Source organism: Sorex fumeus, unplaced genomic scaffold (assembly GCF_029834395.1).
Source record: "Sorex fumeus unplaced genomic scaffold, SorFum_2.1 ptg000007l, whole genome shotgun sequence".
Taxonomy (NCBI): Eukaryota; Metazoa; Chordata; class Mammalia; order Eulipotyphla; family Soricidae; genus Sorex; species Sorex fumeus.
Window position 1 is genome coordinate 61,006,193 of NW_026606064.1, and position 23,512 is coordinate 61,029,704.

At 40.9% G+C, this 23,512-nt stretch overlaps 1 protein-coding gene across 1 annotated transcript in view; it reads right to left on the reverse strand.

Moving 5' to 3' along the window:
* Positions 1-3,529: 3,529 nt before the first annotated feature.
* RAB18 (RAB18, member RAS oncogene family) overlaps positions 3,530-23,512 on the reverse strand; it is a 30,690-nt gene continuing 10,707 nt past the window's right edge. Inside the window, exons 3-7 of the mRNA XM_056131561.1 lie at positions 13,479-13,540; positions 8,988-9,060; positions 8,170-8,288; positions 7,987-8,053; positions 3,530-5,473 (exon numbers count right to left, since the gene is read on the reverse strand). Of these exons, the coding sequence (XP_055987536.1) occupies positions 5,298-5,473; positions 7,987-8,053; positions 8,170-8,288; positions 8,988-9,060; positions 13,479-13,540 (497 nt within the window). The 3' untranslated portion in view covers positions 3,530-5,297. The remainder of the gene's footprint in view (positions 5,474-7,986; positions 8,054-8,169; positions 8,289-8,987; positions 9,061-13,478; positions 13,541-23,512) is intronic.

Below are 23,512 nucleotides of genomic sequence, written 5' to 3' on the forward strand. Positions count from 1 at the left end.
AATCTTAGTAATAAAATACAATTATGTATTTTGTTTCTGATCTTTATAAAAAAGAATTTCATGTGTAAGAGATGGTGAGTTTATACTAGTGTGTGTGTGTGTGTGTGTGTGTGTGTGTGTGTGTGTGTGTGTACGTGTGTGTATTTCCTTGTTGGAATCAGAACTTGTGACTTCTGAAATCTGATTAAATACTTTTTACTCCTTTACCAATCAAGGGAAATACTGCAGCAAAAAGCTTGAACAAAACAACTTTCTATGACTGGAAAAAAAGGTATGTAAGTGTTTACCAAAGTGGGTTACATAGTCTCCCTCCTCCACCACCAGGGAGTACTAGAATGATTCAGGGTGTAAATGGTGGCTTTGGTTGTAATAGGTCAAGGGTGTTGCTCATTCATTTGAGGAAGGTAGATTTTCAGGGGATGTTGAATAATTTGTTTTCTGAAATAAGGTAAAAATTTGGATATAGAAGAAGAATGTTTGAAAACTACAACAACTACTATTTTTAATACCTTCTGGATGATCCCATTTCACTTAAAAATCAGATAGAAAAAAATATACGCAATCAAGATTTTATGGGTGGAAGGTAAGTCTGTGCCACCTAACAGCAAGTATGAATATGGACTCACTGGACTCCTTTTCTAAAAGGGTCATCCTAAACTTAGTTCAGACTCATGATTTTGTCTTAGAGTCCCACACCTACTACTGTGAATCAAAATCAAGCCTCTGAACTCAAATTAGAAAGCCAACAAGTGTAACTTTGCAGGTAACCATTAAGTTCTTACAAATTAAACTTCCAGGGAAAATGCCAGAGAATGTAACTCATCTGTGGTACAGCAAAGAAACCAGGAGAACAGATAAGACAGAATGAGGACAAATCCTTGGTCTTTGCAGAACTGAGGTGACCAAAAAGCAGGGAAGCAGCTAACTGGAAGGGAAGAAGGACAGTGGTGGAGAATCCTGGGCATTTCACAGGTAGAGAAGGTACATGAACTTTGTATTTCAAAGTCATGGAATTATTGTTAACATTATTGTAACCATAACACCTAACTACCATTAAAAAAAAAGTAGAAACTATAGCAAGATTTCAATCTTTGTGCAGGGCATCCTGAGCAGTGCTCAGGGAGTCTGAGGGTCACTCTCAGCAATGCATGGTCAACAAGATCAGACATTTCAAAGCCTGGATCCAGTCCATGGTGCTAAGTCCTAGTCACTGGCAGTTCTCAGGGGCAGTCAGGGTCACATACAGAGGTGCTGGGGATGGACCCCAGGCCTCAGTGGTTCTGACCAATGTGTCATCTCTGTGAAAGACTGTTCCCAGATTTAATTTCCTTGTGTATGTTTAATTACAAACAGGAAGCTAGTGTTCTGTAAAGTCTCCTGATTTTGTTCTTTCCTAAGTCAAGAATTTTCATTCCATAATAAGGGAACAGAACTGAGAGATTGAGAGTTACTTTTTAACTCAAGAGTTTCTAAAATTTCTTTGGCCTGCTGCCCCTTTTCAGGAGAGGGGGGAAAATCAGCAATCCCTGAAAATCTACTTTAAGTTGAAAGCACCCCACAATTGCATCCGCTACCCCCCCAATGTTTCAATGTTCCCTGATAAGTGGTATCACCTACTTTGAGAAACAAAGTCTAGCTTTTAGATCAAATGGTGTCCATACCACTTCTGGAAATATATCCCGAGGATGGCAAAAAAGCACATCAGAAATGACATCTGGGGGCTGGAGCAATAGCACAGTGGGTGGGGCGTTTGCCTTGCACGTAGCCGACCTAGGTTTGATTCCCAGCATCCCATATGGTCCCCCGAGCACTGCCAGGAGTAATTCCTGAGTGCATGAACCAGGAGTAACTCCTTTGTATCATCAGGTGTGACCCAAAACGCAAAAAAAAAAAAAAAAAAAAAAAAAAAAAGACATCTGTACCTATATGTTCATTGCATCATTGCAGCACTGTTCACAATAGCCAAAATCTGGAAACAATCCAAGTGCCCTAGAACTAGGACTGGTTAAAGAAATTTTGGTAAATCTATACAATGGAATACTATGCAGCTGCAGCTGTCAGGAGAGATGAAGTCATGAACTTTGCTTAGAAATGGATAGATATGGAGAGTATCATGCTAAGTGAAATGAGTCAGAAAGAGACGGACAGACACAGAAGGACTGCACTCATTTGTGGAGTATAAAACAACATAACATGAGGCTGACACCTAAGGATAGTAGATAAATGGGACAGGCAGATTGCTCCATAGCTGGAAGCCTCCCTCATGAGCAAAGGGGAGAAGGCAGCTGGAATAGAGAAGGGATCACTAAGAAAATGATAGCCTGAGGAACCAGTCGGGATGGGAGATGTGTGCAGAAAGTAAAGGACCAAACGTGATAAACTCTCAGTGTCTGTATTGCAAGCCATAATGCCCAAAAGTACAGAGAGAGTATGGAGAATATTGTCTACCATGGAGGTAGGAGGAGGGTGGGAAAGGGGAGGATATACTGGGGATATTGGTGGTGGGGATTGTGCACTGGTGGAGGGATGGGTGTTTGATTATTCTGTGATTGAAACCCAAATATGAAAGCTTGTAACTATCTCACGGTGATTCAATAAAATTAAAAAAAAAAAGATGTCCATTCAGGGTTGGTTTGTCTCAGTGGGATTTACTCACAACCAAAAACCTATAGTATTTCCATTACATCTACCTGAAGACTGGTAAGGAGAGTATCTTCACTTTGTTGTTTTCAAACAAAAAGATAGTAACTTGCCATAGGAAATGTACAATGGTTAAGAACATGGAGTCAGCGTGAAAATCCCTTGATTGGAATTTAACTCCCGTTTAGCTGTGAGCTCCAACATACCTGGGCTTCTAAATCTTCATCTTTAAAATGAGGGCAGGAGTCTACATAATCTTTCATGATTGCTGTGAAGTTTAAGGAAATATCCTTAGATCAGCAACTAACACCAAGCAAACTCTCAATAAATACTAACTATTGCTTTTAATATAGATGTTCTAGTTTATGTCAGTACTCCCCTAACATAAATACTAATTGTTCTAATTTGCAAACCCACTTTTTAGCTACTTCAAATGACTCCAAAATAAGTAAAATCCAGAGCCAGGAGTTAGTATAGGGCTTAGTGCCCAACCCGAGCTGGATTCTTGGAGGGCTTGCTGAGCATCACCAGGTGCAGCCCTGTAGCCAGCCCCCTGGAGACCCCCTAGAACCACCATGGTGGCTCACATATCCCCAACACTTGCACAAAACCAACAGCCTGGCTGGCTACACTCACCAGTGGGGGTCCTCTGACTCCCTGAACACTGACTGGGAGGGAAAAAAAAAGATTTGACAAGATCCTAACAAATGAGTGACTGATTTCAGTGATTACAACTACTTCACTTATATTACCAAATCTCCATTTTGACATAAGGTTTCTGCAATATTATAAAATGAAAGCCATATCATAGAATTTGAATATGATTATATTCACATGTTCCTTAGCTGGTTAGAATAGGAAAATGCATAACACTTCCTGCACAAATGCATCTAGGGAAACCAGGATATATTTATTCAAAAACTATAAAAGGTTACAATATAAATCTATCAAAATAAGTTTTCAAAAGTTCAGTGTTTATTCAAACTTGGACCAAATCAAGACAATAAAAACAAACGAAAGATGAAAAAGAAAATAAACCTAGCCAAGGAGCAAAAAAAAAAAAAAAAAAAAGCAAGAGAAATGTCATCAATACACACTACATAGATATACAAATCTAAAGTTTTAATGTAAGACAAACAAACTCTAAGTACATGTGTTTGCTACTTTTCTTCAACATTAATGTAGTAAATGTTTTCATATTTAGTAAAAACATACAGAGTGTAAAAAACCTTCAATCATATGTGAAGTGGTCTAACAAGCATAAACCAAGTTAGAATGGAAGTCTTCTTTTTATGTGAAGATGTACAAATTTTGAAAGAAAAGTTGAAATAAATCCATTACCATGTGTATTTTGAAGGTGGCCACAAAATGTTCAACATTTGCTATTGTATACAAAGAATTCACTGCCCAGAAATTATCAAAATCTTACTGAGGGGTATTATAGTTACCAGCTTAAAAGGATAAATTACTTAGTTGAGAGCTTAAAAAAGTAAAGATTGAAGTAAATTATATAACATGAGTTAAAAAGATATACAATGTACAATTTCAAGAGGTTAGAAAATTGAATATTGTGGAAAAGATTTATTAGTCTGTACAATTTGGTTTTGATAAACTACTGGCTACTTGTTACAGTAAATTACCAAGAATTTCATTGCAATAATATTTTCCCACCCACATCAAAATCAGGAAGCAATATGCCTTTCTCAAATTGTCATTTAGTGTTTTTTTTTCCCCCAACCATCAAGACACAGAAATAGGTTTTTCAGTATCAACTTGTCATTTATGGAAGTCGTACGATACAGATATTCATATACATTACACAAGCTACAATTGAGGTATGTGGACAAACACCACCATTTAGGGGGAAAGATGTTTGATAAGTGTAAGTACTACATGAGACTATTTGTGTCCCTATGAAACCAAAATGGGGGAAACCCTTATTGCTACTCTAACACCACAGAACTAAAAATGCTGCACATAGGCTCATGAATCCAATGTACATCACAGAAATAAAACTCCAATTAAAGCAACTGAGCTACTCATTGAAGTGAAAAAAGATCAAACTTCTTTAACATATCAATGCTATTTTAAAAGCATCATCAGAACAAATAGAGATTTAATTATAAATTGACCTGGACTACATTCAGTAAAGAGATTTTTGCGGAGGTACTAAAAGAGACTCTCTCAGCAGACATCCTAGCAGAGTTGGGGAATCATGCTTGTTGTTACCCCCTGCCAGGTCTGATGATACCTGTGTATCTCCCAGTGGTTCTAGGAACTCTACATACCAATTAATTCAGTAATTGATAGGCATATTGAAGCAAAAAGGAGACCAAAAGTAGGCTTTGTATCAACATATACTAGGTGGGTGGCTTTTTTTTAATCACATGATAAATGTAAATCATAAAATCCAATGTACTGATAAAGGTACACTTATTTTATGTTACATAAAAAACGGCAGACTGCAAACTGTGCATGCTTACCATAACAATTTAGCTGGGAAAGCAGATGAGTGGGATTTCTTGCAAATATTTACTGCCATGATACATAACAAATATGTGCAAACTGCAAGGTCCCTAAAATAGCAGTTAAAGAGTTTATGTACAGAAAGATGTCACTATCTGATCAAATATGCAAGAGATGGACTTTCCCAGAGTTTATAAGACAGAACAATAACCCCCACACGCTCCTCCTCCGTGGACTTCTTCCCTGTGTGACAATTTCACTCCTTTATTCTGGTTCTCACTTTCCCACAGTCCCGGCGTCTGAATAATCTTTTCAACAAGTTCCTCAAAGGCACACTGTACACCATCACAGGTTTTTGCACTTGCCTCTGAAAGTCAAAGGAAACAAAGTCACATAGTATTTTCCTTTCTGACCACATTCCTCACTTTTCTGGGAAACTATTACAGAATAAATATCAGTTGGCAAGATATAAAGAACCAAATCAGCAATTTCTGCCCGCAGGTTTATTACTAGAAAATTTCTCCTAACTCTTAAAAGTTGAGCTATTTAAATTCTGTCCACAGGAATACTAGCCTATATGTCCAAGATTTTGTGATAGTAAACTGTAAAGGATTTTGGGCGGATAATCATAAATTCATTTAAAAACATTTCTTTGCAACACCCAAATTTTTACTCAAATATTTTGCAAAACATCTTTCCTAAAAGACAATTTTCTATCTACATAATGTTTCAATTAATTAAACTAGTCCCTGGTGCAGACATTCTTATTTTTTTTTTAGAATGAGGAAATTTAGGCCACAAGGTAAACAATCTGGTTGCTTTGTGTCTGCATTCAAGTACCTACCAATAGCTGAACAAATTACATGTAGTTGTGGACACGAGTCCCATCTTAAATTTATGTTTACGATATGCACATGAATATTAAGCATTTCCCCAATCCTACTTTTCCCTAGTGACATCTTTTTCACTGATTGAGGTGATTACTTTGTTACCTTAAAACTCCTTTGTCTGAACTGGTGATCTAGTTTTTGTTTTGTTTTTTTTTTTTTTTTGGTTGAGAAGCACTATAGCACTGTCCTCCTGTTGTTCATCTATTTTTCTCGAGGAGGCCCAGTAACGTCTCCATCGTGAGACTTGTTGTTACTGTGTTTGACATATAGAATACGTCAGGGGTAGCTTGCCAGGCTTTGCAGTGCAGGCAAGATATTTTCGGTAGCTTGCCGGGCTCTCTGAGAGGGGTGGAGGAATCAAACTTGGGTCGGCTGCATGCAAGGCAAACGCCCTACCCGCTGTGCTATCGCTCCGGCCCGGTTGAGAAGCAATCTGATAGAATTACTGATTATCTACCTACAGCTATCCCAACCTACCTGCATAGGCGTCTCTATGTTCTATCTGTACTCTTGTTGCAATGAACTAACCCTTTCCTTACTTGCTGGGATAACACCCTTTCTTCTCACTCACTGAAGGATCATGTATCTTCTCTACTGGATCACACCAACCAGTCCGAGTCCACTATAATTATTCTATGTTTTGCCCACCTACAACACAGCCCTTAGAACCCTCCAGCAGTCATTCCATTTTCCTACTATCTTTCAGAGCAAAACTTTTAGAGATTTATGTTAGATTTTTCCTCTTTCATATCTCATATTCTTTCCTCGTTAAATAATTCTAATCAGGTTTCTATTCCCATCATTCCATTAAAACTAGTCTTTTTAAAGAATGCCAAAACTCTATGTTACCAAATCTAATGTTCTCATCTTATAAGATAAATTTAGTCAGTTTTCTTCTTTAAATACACTGTTCCCAGGGGGCCAGAGTTATAGTACAGTGAGGAGGGTGTTTACCTTGCATGCAGCTGACCAGGGTTCAATCTCCTGCATCCCCTATGGTCTCCTGAGCACCGCCAGGAATAATTCCTGAGTGCAGAGTCAAGAGGAATCCCTGAACATCATTGGGTGTATCCCAAAAAGCCAAAAAAAAAATTAAAAAATTAAAATAGAGACACTGCTCACAGGGCCAAAGAAAAAGTTGGTGGGGCACTTGCCTTGCAAATGACCAGCCCAGGCTCGATTCCCAGGATCACATATAGTCCCCACTGGGCACCACCAGGAGTAAACCCTGACTATCGCCAGCTGTGGACCCAAATAAACAAAACAAAAGAGAGACACACTATTCCCTTGACTTCCTAAACACACCGATATTCTCCCTCACTGGTTTGCCCTATTTTTATTTGTTGGTGCTGTTTACTGATCTAAATGCTGCACTATCCATTTCATACCCATAATGCCACACCCATTCCTAAGATCTAAAATGCTGCTTAATAAGCCAATTGCTAACATGTCCACTAATGGGTTGGTCTAAGTTGGTCTAAGCAGAATTCTTGGCTCCCCGGTAGCCTACCCGAACCTGCTCTTATCTCTGTCTTCCAGCACTGCTGGGCACAGCTCTGGCAGCTCCTGGCCTCAGTCAGGAAAGGCTCAGCAACCCCTGACACTGCAGGAACAAGCATACCAAATCCTCTTGCCTGGCACTGAGCCACTGGTCCAAATGGTCAGAATCCCTGGAAAGAACCTGGGGGCTTCCAGGAACCACTCCCACCCCTCTCTCCAGCAATAAAATGAAAACAAAACAAAACAAAAAACCACACTAAATTCTGCATTAAAAAAATCCAAGTACAGGGGCTGGAGCAATAGCACAGCGGGTAGGGCTTTTGCCTTGCATGCGGCCGACCCGGGTTTAATTCCCAGCATCCCATATGGTCCCCTGAGCACCGCCAGGGGTAATTCCTGAGCGCAGAACCAGGAATAAACCCTGTGCATTGCCGGGTGTGACCCAAAAAGCAAAAAAAAAAAATCCCAGTACAGATATTTACACACCTACCTATAAATAACATAGAATGTTTCCGTGCAAATTTCAGGCCTTCGTTTCTATCAACTTCACGATTTTCCTAAAAGATAAATGCAAAGCTCAGGGAAAGCTACCACAGGATGGAATTTTCTAGCATGTGTACATTTAGCATTTCCCCATGCCAAAGAGTCAAAAGCCAAGGGTATGACTGCTTACCTTATCAATTTTATTTCCAACTAGCATGTTTACTATGTCATTTCTCGTACAGTAGGTTTCCAATTCATTTAACCAATTATCCAGTTTAACAAAGGTGTCTCTCCTTGTGACATCATACACTGAAACAGTCATGAATTAAGTAAGCATTAAAAAGAAACAGTAATGCTGGCTACCTGAGTGTCACTCTGAGCAAATGTCACTACAGGAACACTGTTTCTTCTCTCCCACAACCCCCGCTCCCCACCCTGGGTGCCAGGGATTGAATCTAGGGCCTCACCCAACTTTGGATGGGCATTCTGCCACCCAGTCACAGTACATCCCCGCTAAAACTCCCTATAATTAATCCCCATTCATTTCTAAACTGCTTTCCAAAAATAGTAAGAAAAACATTTTTCAACAAAATACACTAAGAATGCACATTTAATTCTGAAATTGAGTGTGGTTATAAAACTGTATCAAGTGTTGTATTTTAGGATTGGCAGAACAGTCTGCTAAGCAATATTTCCTTCCTTTATAAAATGCAACAATATTACATCAGTCGCTGGTACTACTATAAGAGAGACCAAGTGCATGTGGATTTACTCTCAATTATGTCCTCTTCAAAACAGGTTCTAAAGCCAAATAAGTTACATTTTCGTTAACTGCCAGACTATTCTGACAAAACATTCTAAGTGTTTATTAGTATTAAAGTAATTATGATTTTAGTTACATGAAAACAACCCTAAATGAAAATAAAATGAACATATTGACCATCAAATAAGAACATCAGAAATTTTAGAAAAAGTATTTTTAAACAATATGTCAAAGTAAAAACTTACCTAATATTACGCCCTGTGCACCTCTGTAATAGCTGGGAGTCAATGTTCTGAACCTCTCTTGACCAGCAGTGTCCTAAATGTAGTAATCAATTATCACATAAAACAGAAGATAAAAGAAATAGACCTTCAATAGACTACAAGAAAAAAGTTAGCAGCATTATAAAAATAATATTAATGCAAGATTCACCTTACACTTGATGCATATAATACAAATAACAGATACTGAGTTATCTCTTTAAAAAAGTAACTTCATAAAGTTTGTGTACTATTTTGAATTTAGGATTTTTCATCACACATGAGGCCCATTTCATTGAAAGTCATGGTTCTCAATTCTAACAACCTAACAAATTTCTGTGATACAAAATATATTGCTATTTGGGTCCAAACCCCAAGAGATTCTGACTTAACTAGTCCAGGGTATGACAGACATTTCACGAGCTTTGTATGCAAGAGGCCTGGGTTCAATCCCCCGTATACCACAAGCATGACAAGAGGCAGCCCCAGAGCATCACCAGGCAGGCCCCAAATTCCCTATCCCACAGTTTTTCCAGAAAATTCTAGCCTGGGGTTGGGGCTTAAAAAGAAATTACAGGGGTCAGAGCGATAGTATGGGTAGGGCATTTGCCTTGCATGTAACCAACCTGAGTTCTATCCCATATGGTCCCCCAAGCACCACCAGGAGTAATTCCTTAGTGCAGAGCCAGGAGTAAACCCTGAGCATCACTTGGGTATGACCCAAAAAGCTAAATAAATTAAAATAAAAAGAAATTTCAGGGATATCTTACTTTAGGTAATTTTTCGGTAGAACTCATTTAAGTATTATCTATTTCTGTTGAGACTATGTATGCATAAAACCAAACTACTTTGGGGCTGGAGCAATAGCACAGCAGGTAGGGTGTTTGCTTTGCATGCGGCCGACCCAGGTTCGATTCCCAGCATCCCAGAAGGCCCCCTGAGCACATACAGGGGTACTTCCTGAGTGTAGAGCCAGGAGTAACGCCTGTGCATCACTGGGTGTGACCCAAGAAAGAAAAAAAAAAAAAAACAACAACTACTCCTTACTGTATGTTTCTGAAATGGATGTACACGAACTATAATATGTGAATTATGAGGAAGGGACCTCGCTGACTGAATCACCAGTTTAACCAAAAGGCCTACGAATCGATTCTTGCCACAGGTCTGCTTCTCAACTTCTGTTGGGGAAAAAGAAAGGAATAGACTAACAAGTGCTTACTTCTGGGCTTGGTTCCTACTTGTCTTTTTTTCTTATCATCTTTGGCCTGTGGCTTCAAGGGATCTAAAATTATGCAAAGTAGCAGTTGGCAATCTGCTGCCACCTGTTTTATCTAACGTTGTATTAAATAAAATTTTACTGGAACACAGCCAGGTCCACTCAGTTAACACTGCCAGATGGCCTTGCCTGAAAGCTGAACTAAATATTTACCATCCAGCCTTTAAGACCACATTTTATTCAGCTACAGTCAAGGAGCCCAGCAAAACTAAAGCATTCGGTAAATGTCAACTCAGTTCCTAGTGCCATGGCTGTTAAAATGTGAAACCCCTACAAGGTTTTATAAGAAACTTTAAAACTGCACTGACAGGCTCCAGCAACGCCTAGTTTCTTTGGTGCCCAAGCAGAGACAGCATTAAAAAAAAGTAATAAACAAAGGTACAGTGTTTGAGGTAACAGCCCAGAAGAGAAACTTAAGAGGAAAATAACCATTAAAGTAAGCCACACAGCACATCTACTCCTCTTCCACAAGCAAGTCTACACAAATACAGAACATTCTTACTTTCATATTCCAACCACCATAACAACCATCCCTGCCATGCAAAAGTAACTTCTTTGGACAAACATTCTCTTTCTCCCAGTTTTCTGCAAGAACTGCCTTTGATAAGTAACACTGTTCAATTTGCTTATTTGACCATTTAAAGACAATAATGTAAATTAAAAGCTGTGTAAGGTGGACACACAATCTACACCAGGTAATATGCCTTAGATGATGGCAAGGACCGGACCAAGAATGAAATGCTTTAGTCTCAGGGTTTTTATTATAAAGAGATAATTCTATTTGTATAAAGAAAATGTCATATTTTAATAAATTAAATTACAGAACTATCAGATAACACTTGAATATGAGTTTGACTCCTTCGGTTGTATTCACTGCAGCTTCAGTATAGCCTTGATGAATAAAATGTAATATAAAAATCAGAACTGCAATCTAGTTAAATTATCCTTAAAGCCTAGAGCACAGCTGGACACCCGAGGAGATGTCCCACCCCCTGCTAAGAATATCCAAAACTGAGGGCTGGAGCGATAGCACAGCAGGTAGGGCATTTGCCTTGCACGTGGCTGACCCAGGTTCGATTCCCAGCATCCCATATGGTCCCCTGAGCACCGCCGGGAGTAATTTCTGAGTGCAGAGCCAGGAGTAAGCCCTGCGCATCGCCAGGTGTGACTCAAAAACAAAACAAAAACAGAACAGAACAAAAAAACAAAAAGAATATCCAAAAACTATAAATAGCTTCAAGGACTCCTTCTTGACAAACACTTCCACAACAAACTTTTGAGCGACAGTTTGGGGAAACTTACATAAATTGTCAGAGGAAAAGGTGCACATTTGCCCACATCTATGCCTGAAATGTGCATTTCCTTACTTTCACGTTATGGTGCATTTGCCTGCATCAATGTCTGAGAAGTATATTCCCTAACTTTAGGCCATTTGTCCCCATTCTGGAGAAATCCCTGCTTGGGTTGTGTACATGCTTTCTCTACTGTGAAGAAGCCCAGGTTCTCTCTTGAGCAGGTTACTCTTCTTTTCCACTTAATTTCCCAAATGAGCTTGTTTTACTTCATTCTTCAGCTCCCGAAATTCTTTTCTGAGGGAAGGCCACAGACATGGAAAAGCCTGGGTAGGATTTAGAATGGACTCTCCTTCCCTGCAAAAGTAATTCTTCACACCAGCCTGAGTTTCACGGCTCCCCAAGAAAGCAACTGGCAGGATCACTTCCCACATGGGGCAGTATAAGTGGAACCCAGGGATGGTTTGATTGACTACTGCATGGAGCAGGTGAGGTGAATGGTGGTCCCACCTGCACTCAATGGACTTTCATCAATCCTAAACTTCTCCATGTCACTCCCCCAAGTGGTGAGGGAAGCACTGGCTCCCTCTCTCTCTGCTCCCCACCTCACATAAACCGCCTGGTGAACCCTTTTTACTTTCGGTGGGAACCCATCTTCCACCTGCCTAACATACTCACTTAACAAGCATACTGTTATGTGAGAAAAAAATGAGAAAAAACTAAGACACATTTACATAGTTACTGGTTCTATGTGGGAAGATGTACTTTAGATGATCTAAGAGTTCATTCAGAGAAGTCCGAAAGATGAGTGAGGTCAATCAAGGCACGAGCACTTGCCATTTCCCTCTGGAACTTCTGCCCACACATTTAGGATTTACTCACCGTGCTGAAGTGTCTGAATTATGGAATTGCTGACACATTCTTTTACATGTTATAAAATATACTTATCTATTTGATTATCATACAGTGTAATGTGGAAATTGACTTTAAAGTCACTGTCACTGTCCTCCCGTTGTTCATCGATTTTCTCGAGCGGGCCCAGTAACGTCTCCATTGGAGACTTTGTTGTTACTGTGTTTGGCATATCGAATACGTCACGGGGAGCTTGCCAGGCTGTGCTGTGTGGGCGAGATACCCTCGGTAGCTTGCCGGGCTCTCCGAGAGGGGCGGGGGAATCGAACTTGGGTCAGCCATGTCGGCAGCGTGCAAGGCAAACGCCCTACCCGCTGTGCTATCGCTCCAGCAGTCAATTTAAATGATATATATAACATATATTTGGCAAGGAAGGAAGGAGGTTGGAAGCAAAGAAGAAATGAAAGAGGGAATGAGGGGGAGAAAGGAAAGGAGCAAAAGGCAGAGACAGGCAGCCAGTGACAGACACAGAGCATCTTGGATACTTTTCACAGTTAATTATCACCTTATTCAGAACTATAGCAACATGCATCTAAAAAGTTGGGTTTACATACAAATGAAAAGTAAAGACTGGACACTAGTATTAAAAAATAAATTCAAATCACACAGACATTTATACTCATAAACATAAAACTTTTCACTAGATTTGCCTTCTCCACAAAAACTGCTTTTTAGTGTTCGTTTAGTTCAGGTTGAGTTTTTTTAAACTTGAAACACATGTGATAATAATGATCTCTCTGAGCAGCAAGATGATTTTTTAAATATATTTTCATCTTTTTTTTTAATATTCTGAAGGGATTTTTGAATTTAAGTAAAAATAAGACTGCCTAAATTACCCAATTAGAAGATTTATCCATTGCTTATCCTTAAACTAATAACAAATCTCCCAAAAGCTATTGAATATAAGTTTTCATTTCAACTCTGGAACACTACATATACTGATTACAGCTTCTCTAAAAACTTCTAATATTTATTAAAAACACATAAAACCCTTACCCATATTGCAAGTTTTGCCTTATTTCCATCCACTGAGATTGTTTTCACCTTAAAGTCAACACCTGGAAGAAATCAAAACTTTGATAAGAACCTCAGTAAAATATACTTTGAAACCAATTACTATGAAATTAAAAAAATAGAAAAACCATTTATCTATGAATTCTAATGCCCAAATCACACCCCAAATACTTAAAATTATGAATACTAAAAGACAAAGTGCCACTAAAATTCAGCAGCACCTAGTCAGGATAAATAAAAATCAAATACTTGTAAAAATCACTTCCCTACCTATACTTTAAAATAATTAACTTTAAAAAAAATTCAGTGTAAACTGATTACATGTGCACTTAAAGCCAAACCTGTCTGTCACTCCCAGTACTAATGTGAAGAGAGCAATGGCTGATGTGGATGAGGGAAGCTTTCAGCAGGCTCTCCAAATGTCTGCTACTAAGAGTATCCGTAGACAGGGGGCCAATCTCCTACTGAGGCCTTGGCTCTAGGAATGTAGAGGATACCAAAGGCCTGGGGCCAGAGCAATAGTACTGTGGGTAGGGTGCTTGCCTTGCATGCAGCTGTCCCAGATTTAATCCCCAGCACCAGATATGGTTGGTCCCTCACATCCTGCCAGGAATGATCCCTGAGTGCAGAGCCAGGTGCAAGCCCTGAGTACCACCAAGCAGAGGAAGGGAGGAAGGGAGGAAGGGAGAACGGGAAGGGAGGACAGACGGGAGGGAAGGAGGGAGGGAGGGAGGGATGAAGGAAGGAAGGAAGGAAGGAAGGAAGGAAGGAAGGAAGGAAGGAAGGAAGGAAGGAAGGGAGGGAGGGAGGGAGGGAGGGAGGGAGGGAGGGAGGACCCACTCACTTTTTGTCTTTGTTTTGTTTGGTTTTGTCCGCTTTCTATAACTTTCACTGTCACTGTCCTCCCGTTGTTCATCAATTTGCTCGAGCGGGCCCAGTAACATTGTGAGACTTGTTACTGTGTTTGGCATATTGAATATGTCACAGGTAGCTTGCCAGGCTTTGCCGTGTGGGCGAGATACTCTCGGTAGCTTGCCAGGCTCTCCAAGAGGGGCAGAGGAATCGAACTCGGGCCCGCCGTGTCAGCTGCATGCAAGACAAACACCCTACCGCTGTGCTATCGCTCCAGCCCTCTATAACCTTACCAGCAATTATTCCCTATTGCATCATTTCAAAAAGAAAATTTACACACAAGTTTTTGTGTGTCCAAACATTTTTCTAGGAAGTTTCATTAGTGAAAGATGATGTTCAAAGTTCTGTGAACATGTTCTATAAGTACTAATTTATGTAAAAAGAAGAACTTCATACAAAGTCACATAAGGTTTCACTATAGCAACCACCCCCCCAAAAAAACCGTTCCCTTGCCAGGAAAAGGAGCTGACACGGGCCATCTGGATTAAATGAACAATAACTGCCCACATGTCTTTAAAGAATATCAAAAATAATATGCAGTCTACCCTCCTGACCAGAGGGAAAACATTAGCTCAAGAAGTTTGGAAAGAACTTTCTGAAGATCTTATTAACTTGTCATAATTAATTCAGAGCAGTCCCAACTAAGATGAACAGCACCCTCATACACTAAATGCTTAACAACACCTGTCACCAAAATAGACATAGATTAGTAATTCTAGCAACCCATTAAACACATAAATTATGTAATTAAAAAAGGCATTTCAAAACATGCACTATGACAGATCTCTCTGTATGCTAGAGGCAAAAACAGAAATAAAAATAAAAACAGCTTGGTGTTTTAGGTCAGAATAACAAAAGAGTTGATAAGAACCATTTGTAAAGTGACAGCACCGTTAGTGAAAGGATTGTATATACCAAAGAAAAACGTAGTGACAAAGTCTCTTTACATCACATAAAACCTATGGGCTAAATAATTTTGCATTTTTCAGGACCAGATAAAGTAACATAATTACTGACATTTTATTTATATTGATTCAAAGTATAACAAAACCCAAGAAAATGCACATGATGGAAACAAAATGGTTCTAATCTGGTGAGAGTACCAATGAAAGCCACTACAGGTACTACATAGAGATAGTGGGTAAATTCTCATGGTTTCTGCTACAGAAATTTTAAAAACCATGAAATCCTGATATAGACAAATAAATGGGACAAAACGAGTCTAGAAGTACACTCACATGTATATGGTAACTGCCAACGTGCATGAAAAAGGACAGTGTTTTCAACAAATGGTACTTGGAACAAAAGGATATCCAAATACAAGAAGGAAAAAGATAAAACTCCCATTCATACTTCACATGCTATCCAGAAAATTCAAATTAGGGGTCAACGTGATAGACACAGGAAAGGGCGTTCTGCCTTGTACGTGGCAGACCTGGGTTTGTTCCTGACAACCCACAGGGTCCCCAGAGTCCTCCAGGAGTAATTACTAAATGCAGCGCCAGGAGTATCCCCTGAGCACCACCGGCTGTGGCTCCCAAAACACCAAACCAAAATTCAAATCACAGACCAAACTGAAACATAAAACCATTGAGGCTTCTAGAAGAAAACTTAAGAGAAAATCATTGCAACTTTCTGCCTGGCAAAAGATACAATGCTGCAATCACCACCCATTAAAGGAAAACCTGAAGTGAGCCTGGGCTATGGCTGAGTGTCCACACATATGTTGCCCTGTGTGAGGCCCTGGGAGAATCCCTGGTACAGGAAAGCAAAGGAGCAGAAAGCTCAGGAGCCTGCGAGATGGCTCAGTGGCAAAAGCCCCTGCTACGCAAATACGACTCGCCAGTGTTGGTGCCTCCCTCATGTGTAGCCCGTGGTAGGCAGCTCTGCAGCTACGTGGGACCCACCATGATGCAATGGGGCGGGGAGGGGGCGGTGTGATCACTGCTGTGAGACAACTAGACTGGGTACGAGCACCATATCAAAGTGTGTATGTGACGCTCACTGCAACAACAGCAAAGGGCAGAAACATTGAAAATCGGTATTTGATTAAAATAAAAACTATTCTTAGAAATGCAATACTAACAAATAATAAGAGTGACAACTCTGGATGAGAATAATTGCAAATGATCGTGGCATAGACTATTTAACAAAAGATTATATGCAGAATAGATAGAATGTTCAAGCTAATTAAGAACACAACTAATTTAAAAATCAACAAGAGTTGGACTTCACTCATCCATATACATTAGCACATACTATGCACATATGAAAACTAAGCACTTTAAAAGACACTAACCTTTAGAGAATGCAAATTAAATCACAAGGTACCAGTATATACAGGTTAAAATTAAAAAATAGGGGCTGGGGCGATAGCACAGCTGGTAGGGCGTTTGCCTTGCACGTGGTTGACCCGGGGTCGATTCCCAGCATCCCATATGGTCCCCTGAGCACCGCCAGGGGTAATTCCTGAGTGCAGAGCTAGGAGTAATCCTTATGCATTGCTGGGAGTGACCCCCCCCAAAAAAAAAGTCCAAAAAAATTGAAAAATATAAAAGCCTCTTTATACTAGGCAAAATAAGTGAAAATGTGGAAGAACTGGAACTTTATATATTGCTAATGGGAATGTAAAGTATTTACTAAAAAACAGATACCCAACTCAATGAGAGAAAATATATATATGGCACTCATAAAGCTCAACAACAACAACAACAACAAAATCCAAAAATGAGGAGAGGAGATGAATAGACATTTGTTCAATGAAAATATAGAAACAGGGGATATGGTGCCGCCAGCAGGTCAATCTGTACCTGTGAGGCCAGTGCATCAGCAGCCTGATGGCACCTTCAGACTTCTAAATACCCCAAAATTGCTGCTGTGCCTTTGGCCAGACCCCAAAAACTTGGGGCAAAGGTTACCAAGAAAGTAAACAGCCAAAAGTTAGGTATGTGGGAGACACACCCACAAACCACCTCCAGCTCAGCTATATCATTGGAGGCATGGCCTCTCTGGTTCCTGATCGAACTGCTTAACGGCCATGATCCCAGAGACTCAGAAACAAATCTCGAAACCCAGAGGCTTTTGGCAGAAATGCGTCCGGTCCCTGCAGTAGGTTACCGGCGCTGGGCCAACCCAGGTGGGAATAGGTTTCGTAGTTTGGCCTGTTCCCCCTGGCGGTCTGTTGGCCGCCATCCTCCAGAGGACACTGGACAGTCAGGTTTGGGCCCGCAGTGATGAGACACAGGGGGCCTCGCGGGATGGGGGTGGAGCCAGCCCTTTCCTTCCCACCCCAACGAGACCCCGAGTTGCTGCCCACGAACGGCCTCTATGGCTCCTGATCAAACTGCTTAACGGCCATGATCCCAGAGACTCAGAAACAAATCTCGAAAACCAGCGGTGCTCAGGGTTTACTCCTGGCTCTGCATTCAGGGATCATTTCTGATGGGCTCAGGGGACTATATGAGGTGCCAGGGATCGAACCCAGGATAGCAACATTCAAGGCAAGTGCTCTAACCACAGTACTATCTCTCTGACCCCCCTCCCAGGGCTTTTAAAGTAGTAAATTTAATCTGTTGATTGTGATTTTCTATTTCCAATGACCTTGTCTTTTGAATCTAATTATGAAGGAAATGTATCAAACTTAATACAACTATTTTCATCAAATGCTTCTCTTGTGTTTTGAGCAAATTTTGCGTTTCATATTATGATCTATGTTTAGTGCCTACTTTTTATGCTTTAACTTTTCATCATTATATAAAACTCATTTTATTCTTTCCACTGAATGAAGCTAAAACTATTTTAAGTTACATTAGATAATTCTACTTTTGTACTATTCGCATTTGCCTGGCCCACTCTTTTATTTTCAGTTTTCTTATTTAAGTACTCCTCAACTTCATTTGACATCTGAATTACAACTAGACATATTCATTTAACTAATATAATGCTGCTTTTTCTCTTATGACCAATATCTTGACAATCTACTCAAATTTATGTTTGATCCTGCTCATTTAAGTTGTGCATAATTAATTCTGTAATACTATTAGAAGAATACCAAATGATGCAGAGATAGCTCTGTGGGCTGCAACATAACCTTTGCACACAGGAGCAGTGGGTTCAACTCTAGCAGTGAACGGTTCTCAAGCACAAGCAGGAATGACCCCCAAGAACTGAGACGAGAGTAGTCCCTAAGCACTGCCCAGAATGTCCCCCACACAAACAAGAAACTACCAAAAGCTGGGAGGCTGCATTTTGTTTCCATTCTCTTACTAAATTCTGAAAGAAAAAAAAAAGAACAACTTAAGCCTCTTTAAATCTATCCTCTTATCAAAAAATTCAAGAATTAGTGCTCTATTTGATTTTAGCAGTTCTCAGGGAGTGTGTGAAGGACTAGAGGTTGTTAGAGAAGGGGGCAGCAAGAGATATGAAACTGTTTTAGGAAAGGCTAGAGAGTGTACAGTGGGTAAGGCCTTGTATTTAACTAACCCAGGCTTGATGCCCAGTACCCCATGGTCTGAACCCCCAACCATGCATCACGGGAACATCACCAGGTGTGGTCCAAGGACAAGTTTTAAGAAGAGTATTTTTTAAAAAAAAATCCAATTTCAGATTTAATTAGTAACAACTATAAATGGTTAAGTCCCTGGCTATCCCAGCGGACAAAGTAAATTATGTCTGAAGAGTGGAGAGAAATGAACTCAGACTAATGTGTACAGGGGCCAGGGAGAGGGATCAAAGGTCCCAGGTCCCATGCTTTGCATGTGGAACCTCCCTGTCTGCACCAACAGAAGATCACAAATCACAAATCACAAATCATCCTGTTATTCGTCGATTGCCTCGAGCAGGCCCCAGTAACGTCTCTTTCATCCTAGCCCTGAGATTATATTCAAGGCTCTTTAGGAGAATGAGACCCATCATTGTTACTGGTATTTGGCATATTGGGTACGCCACGGGGAGTTTGCCAGACTCTGCCATGTGGGCAGGCTACATTCGGTAGCCTGCCAGTTTGTCCAAAGTAGGAATGAGATAATAAGATGTCATAATAAGATTTCGCACAGCCACAAATGTGGCCACGCGGTTCCGGGAGCTGGTTTTTACAGTCTCTGGGTCTTGGCCGTTGATGGGGTTACACGGTGCCAGGGGGCCAGTTGGTGGGTGTGACCCCCGCCTACTGGAGTTTGGAGGATCTAGGTGGAGGATGCCCGGCCCCAATCCGAGTAGGCTTGGAGATCTCGGCCCCGGAACCCGCGTGACTTTGTCCCAACAGAAGATAATACACAAAAAACTAAGAAAATTAGAGCCAGAGTATTTAGGAAGTCAGAGCTTTCTGCAGTAACTATAGAGGAAATTACATGATGTGTAATGGTCTTTCTTAATGTCAGATAATGACATCAAGACAAACAATGGGGAGAAAATAGTTGTGGAGAAAAGTTTGGTCAGAAACAGGCTAAATTCTGGATTCCAACTAGACTCCCACTGACGGGTATGAAGCTGGCAGAACAGTCTTCCTTCAAAAGGAATCATTAATAAATGTTGGGTAACATTGGGTTGTCCTTGTCCTCCTGCAAGAAGCTTAGGTTTATTGAGCTATTCCCACAACAGTGCTCCTGAGGCACACCCAATTCCATCAAGCATTTTTAATCCTATATTACTTTTCTCTTTCCTTTATGTCCCTTGCATGGTTTAACAATGTCCCTTTTGTATAGACACAAAAAGAGAGTTCATGTTATGCTTTGTAGCATGGGAGTTAATTGATTCCAAATAATATTTATTCCTGGATATCCATCATATTTACTTAATTTAAGCCTCAGTTGCCCGTAGTTCCTAGCACCCTAAAAGCAGGGTCCCCACAAATAGATAAAGCAATTCTTGGGAAAAAGAAAATGGGAGGAATCAACCTCTCTAACTTCAAGCTCTACTACAAAGCAGTAATAATTAAAATAGCATGGTACTGGAACAAAGGCAGAGCTGTAGACCAATGGAACAGGGTTGAATAAACTGACCTCTCCTCCCAAGCATATGATCATCTAATCTTTGATAAGGGGGCAAGAAAAGTGAAGAGGAGCAAGGAAAGCCTCTAACAAATTGTGCTGGCAAAACTGGATGGCTACATGCCAAAAAAATGGGCTCAGATCTCTGCCTAACGCCATGTACAAAAGTAAGATCAAAGTGGATTAAACACCTCAACATCAGACCAGAATCCATAAGGTACACTGAAGAAAAAGTTGGCAAAACCCTCCATGACATTGAAGCTAATGGTGATTCCTGAGCACAGAGCTCGGAGTAAACCCTAAGCACAGCCACGTGTGGCCCCCAAACAAAAACAAACAAACAAAAAATTTTAAAACACGAAAGATCCATAGATTCTCAACATGTTAACATGTTGGCCTCAGAAAGAAAACCAAATTTTATTAAAATTACTTACCTCTGGGGATATAGAGTCATTTAGAATTTCTTTTCTTTAAATTTAAATCCAAAGTGGCGGCATTTTGGTGGTGGTGAGGTGTGGTGACTATGTACATCAAAACCATAAATGTAGGAAAGCCTCTTTAACAAATTGTGCTGGCGAAACTGGACGGCTACATGCAAAAAAGTGGGCTCAGAATTCTGCCTAACACCATGTACAAAATTAAGATCAAAATGGATTAAAGACCTCAACATCAGACCGGAATCCATAAGGTACATTGAAGACAAAGTTGGCAAAACCCTCCATGACATTGAAGCTAATGGTATCTTCAAAGATGTCATGCCACTGGCCAAGCAAGTGAAAACAGAGATAGACAAATGGGACTATCTTAAACTAAGAAGCTTCTGTACCTCAAAAGAAACAGTGACCAAAATACAAAGACAGTCTACAGAATGGGAAAGCATATTCGCCGAATACACATCAGACAAGGGGTTGATACCAAGGGTATACAAAGTACTGGTTGAACTCCACAAGAAGAAAACATCAAACCCCATCAAAAACTGGGACGACGAAATGAACAGAAACTTTCTCAAAGAAGAAATCCAAATGGCAAAAAGGCACATGAGAAAATGTTCTACATCATTAATCATCAGGGAGATGCAGATCAAAACAACTATGAGATGTCATTTCACACCACAGAGACTGGCCCACATCCAAAAGACCAAAAGCAACCGGTGTTGGCATGGATGTGGCAAGAAAGGGACCCTCCTTCACTGCTGGTGGGAATGTCGACTGGTTCAGCCCCTTTGGAAAAGAGTATGGACGATTCTCAAAAAATTAGAAATTGAGCTCCCATTTGACCCAGCAATACCACTCCTGGGAATATACCCTGGAGAGGAAAAAATGTACAGTCGAAGTGACATCTGCACTTGTTTGTTCATTGCAGCACTGTTTACAATAGCTAGAATCTGGAAAAAACCTGAGTGCCCGATAACAGATGAATGGTTAAAGAAACTGTGGTACATCTACACGATAAAGTACTATGTAGCTGTTAGAAAAAATGAAGTAATGAAATTTACATACAAGTGGTACTACATGGAAAGTATCATGCCAAGGGAAATGAGTCAGAAAGAGAGGGACAGACCTAGAAAGACTGCAATCATCTGGGGAACATAAAGAAACAAAATAGGCGACTAACACCTAAGAATAGCCAAGATAAGTACCAGGACGTTCACTCCATGGCTTGAAGGCCAGCCACACATGCTAGGGGAAAAGGCAGTTCAGATAGAGAAGGGAGCACCAACTAAACAATGTTGGGAGGATCCTTCCAAGATGGGAGAAGCATGCTGAAAGTAGACTATAGACCAAACATGATTGCCACTGAATGCCTCTTTTGCAAACCACAACACCCAAGAGGAGAGAGAGAACAAAAGGGAATGCCCTGCCATGGAGGCAGGGTGGGATGGAGGGATGGAACGTGGGAGGGATACTGGGATCTGTGGTGGTGGGAAATGGGCACTGGTGGAGGGATGGGTATTTGATCATGGTATAAAAATTTATACAAGCACAAAAATTTATAAGTCTACAACTGTACCTCATGGTGTCTCACTAATAAAAAATAAAAAAAAATTAAAAAACAAAAAAGCAGGGTTTCAATGAAGGGACTAGGTAGACCCAAGAGCCAACCTTTAAGCTTAATATATCTCTTATTGTGTTCAAACAAAATGACTAGAAATATTATAAGAAGTTGGGGGTATGTTGCCACCAGCAGGTCAATCTGTACCTGTGAGGTGAGTGCATCAGCAGCCTGATGGCGCCTTCAGACTTCCAGATACCCCAAAATTGCTCCTGTGCCTTTTGCCAGACTCCAAAACTTGGGCAAAGTTTACCAAGAAAGTAAACGGCCAGAAGTTAGGTATGTGGGAAACATACCCACAAACCACCTCCAGCTCAGCTATATAATTGGAGGCATGGCCTCTCTGGTCCTGATTGAACTGCTTAATGGCCATGATCCCAGAGACTCAGAAACAAATCTCGAAACTCAGTGGCTTTTGGCAGAAATGCGTCCAGATCCCGCATTAGGTTACTGTTGTCTGACCACCCCAGGGGGGAAAGGATGCTGTCCCTCCGCGTGCTTCCCCTGGCAGCTCGGTCGCCATCCTCCAGAGGCCATTGGACAGTCAGGTTTGGGCCCGCAGTGACGAGATATGTTGGGCCTCACGGGATGAGGGTGGAGCCGGCCCTTTCCTCCCCACACCAATGAGACCCCAAGTCATTGCCCACAATCGGCCTCTCTGGCTCCTGATCAAGCTGCTTAATGGCCATGATCCAAGAGATTCAGAAAAAAATCCTGAAACCCAGTGGCTTTTGGCAGAAATGCGTCTGGACCCTACAGTAGGTTACTGTTGCCGGGCCACCCCAGGGGGGATAGGGTATTGTCCCTCCGCCTGCTCCCCCTAGGTGGCTCAGTGGCGACTATCCTCTAGAGGCCACTAGACAGTCAGGTTTGGGCCCTCAGTGATCATTGTATAATTGACACGCGGGGCCTCGTGGGATGGGGGTGGAGCCGACCCTTTCCTCCCTGCCCCAACGAGACCCTGAGTCGCCGCCCATGAACTGCCTTTCTAGCTCCTGATCAAGCTGCTTAACGGCCATGATCCCAGAGACTCAGGAGCAAATCTCGGAACCCAGCAGGTTTTGG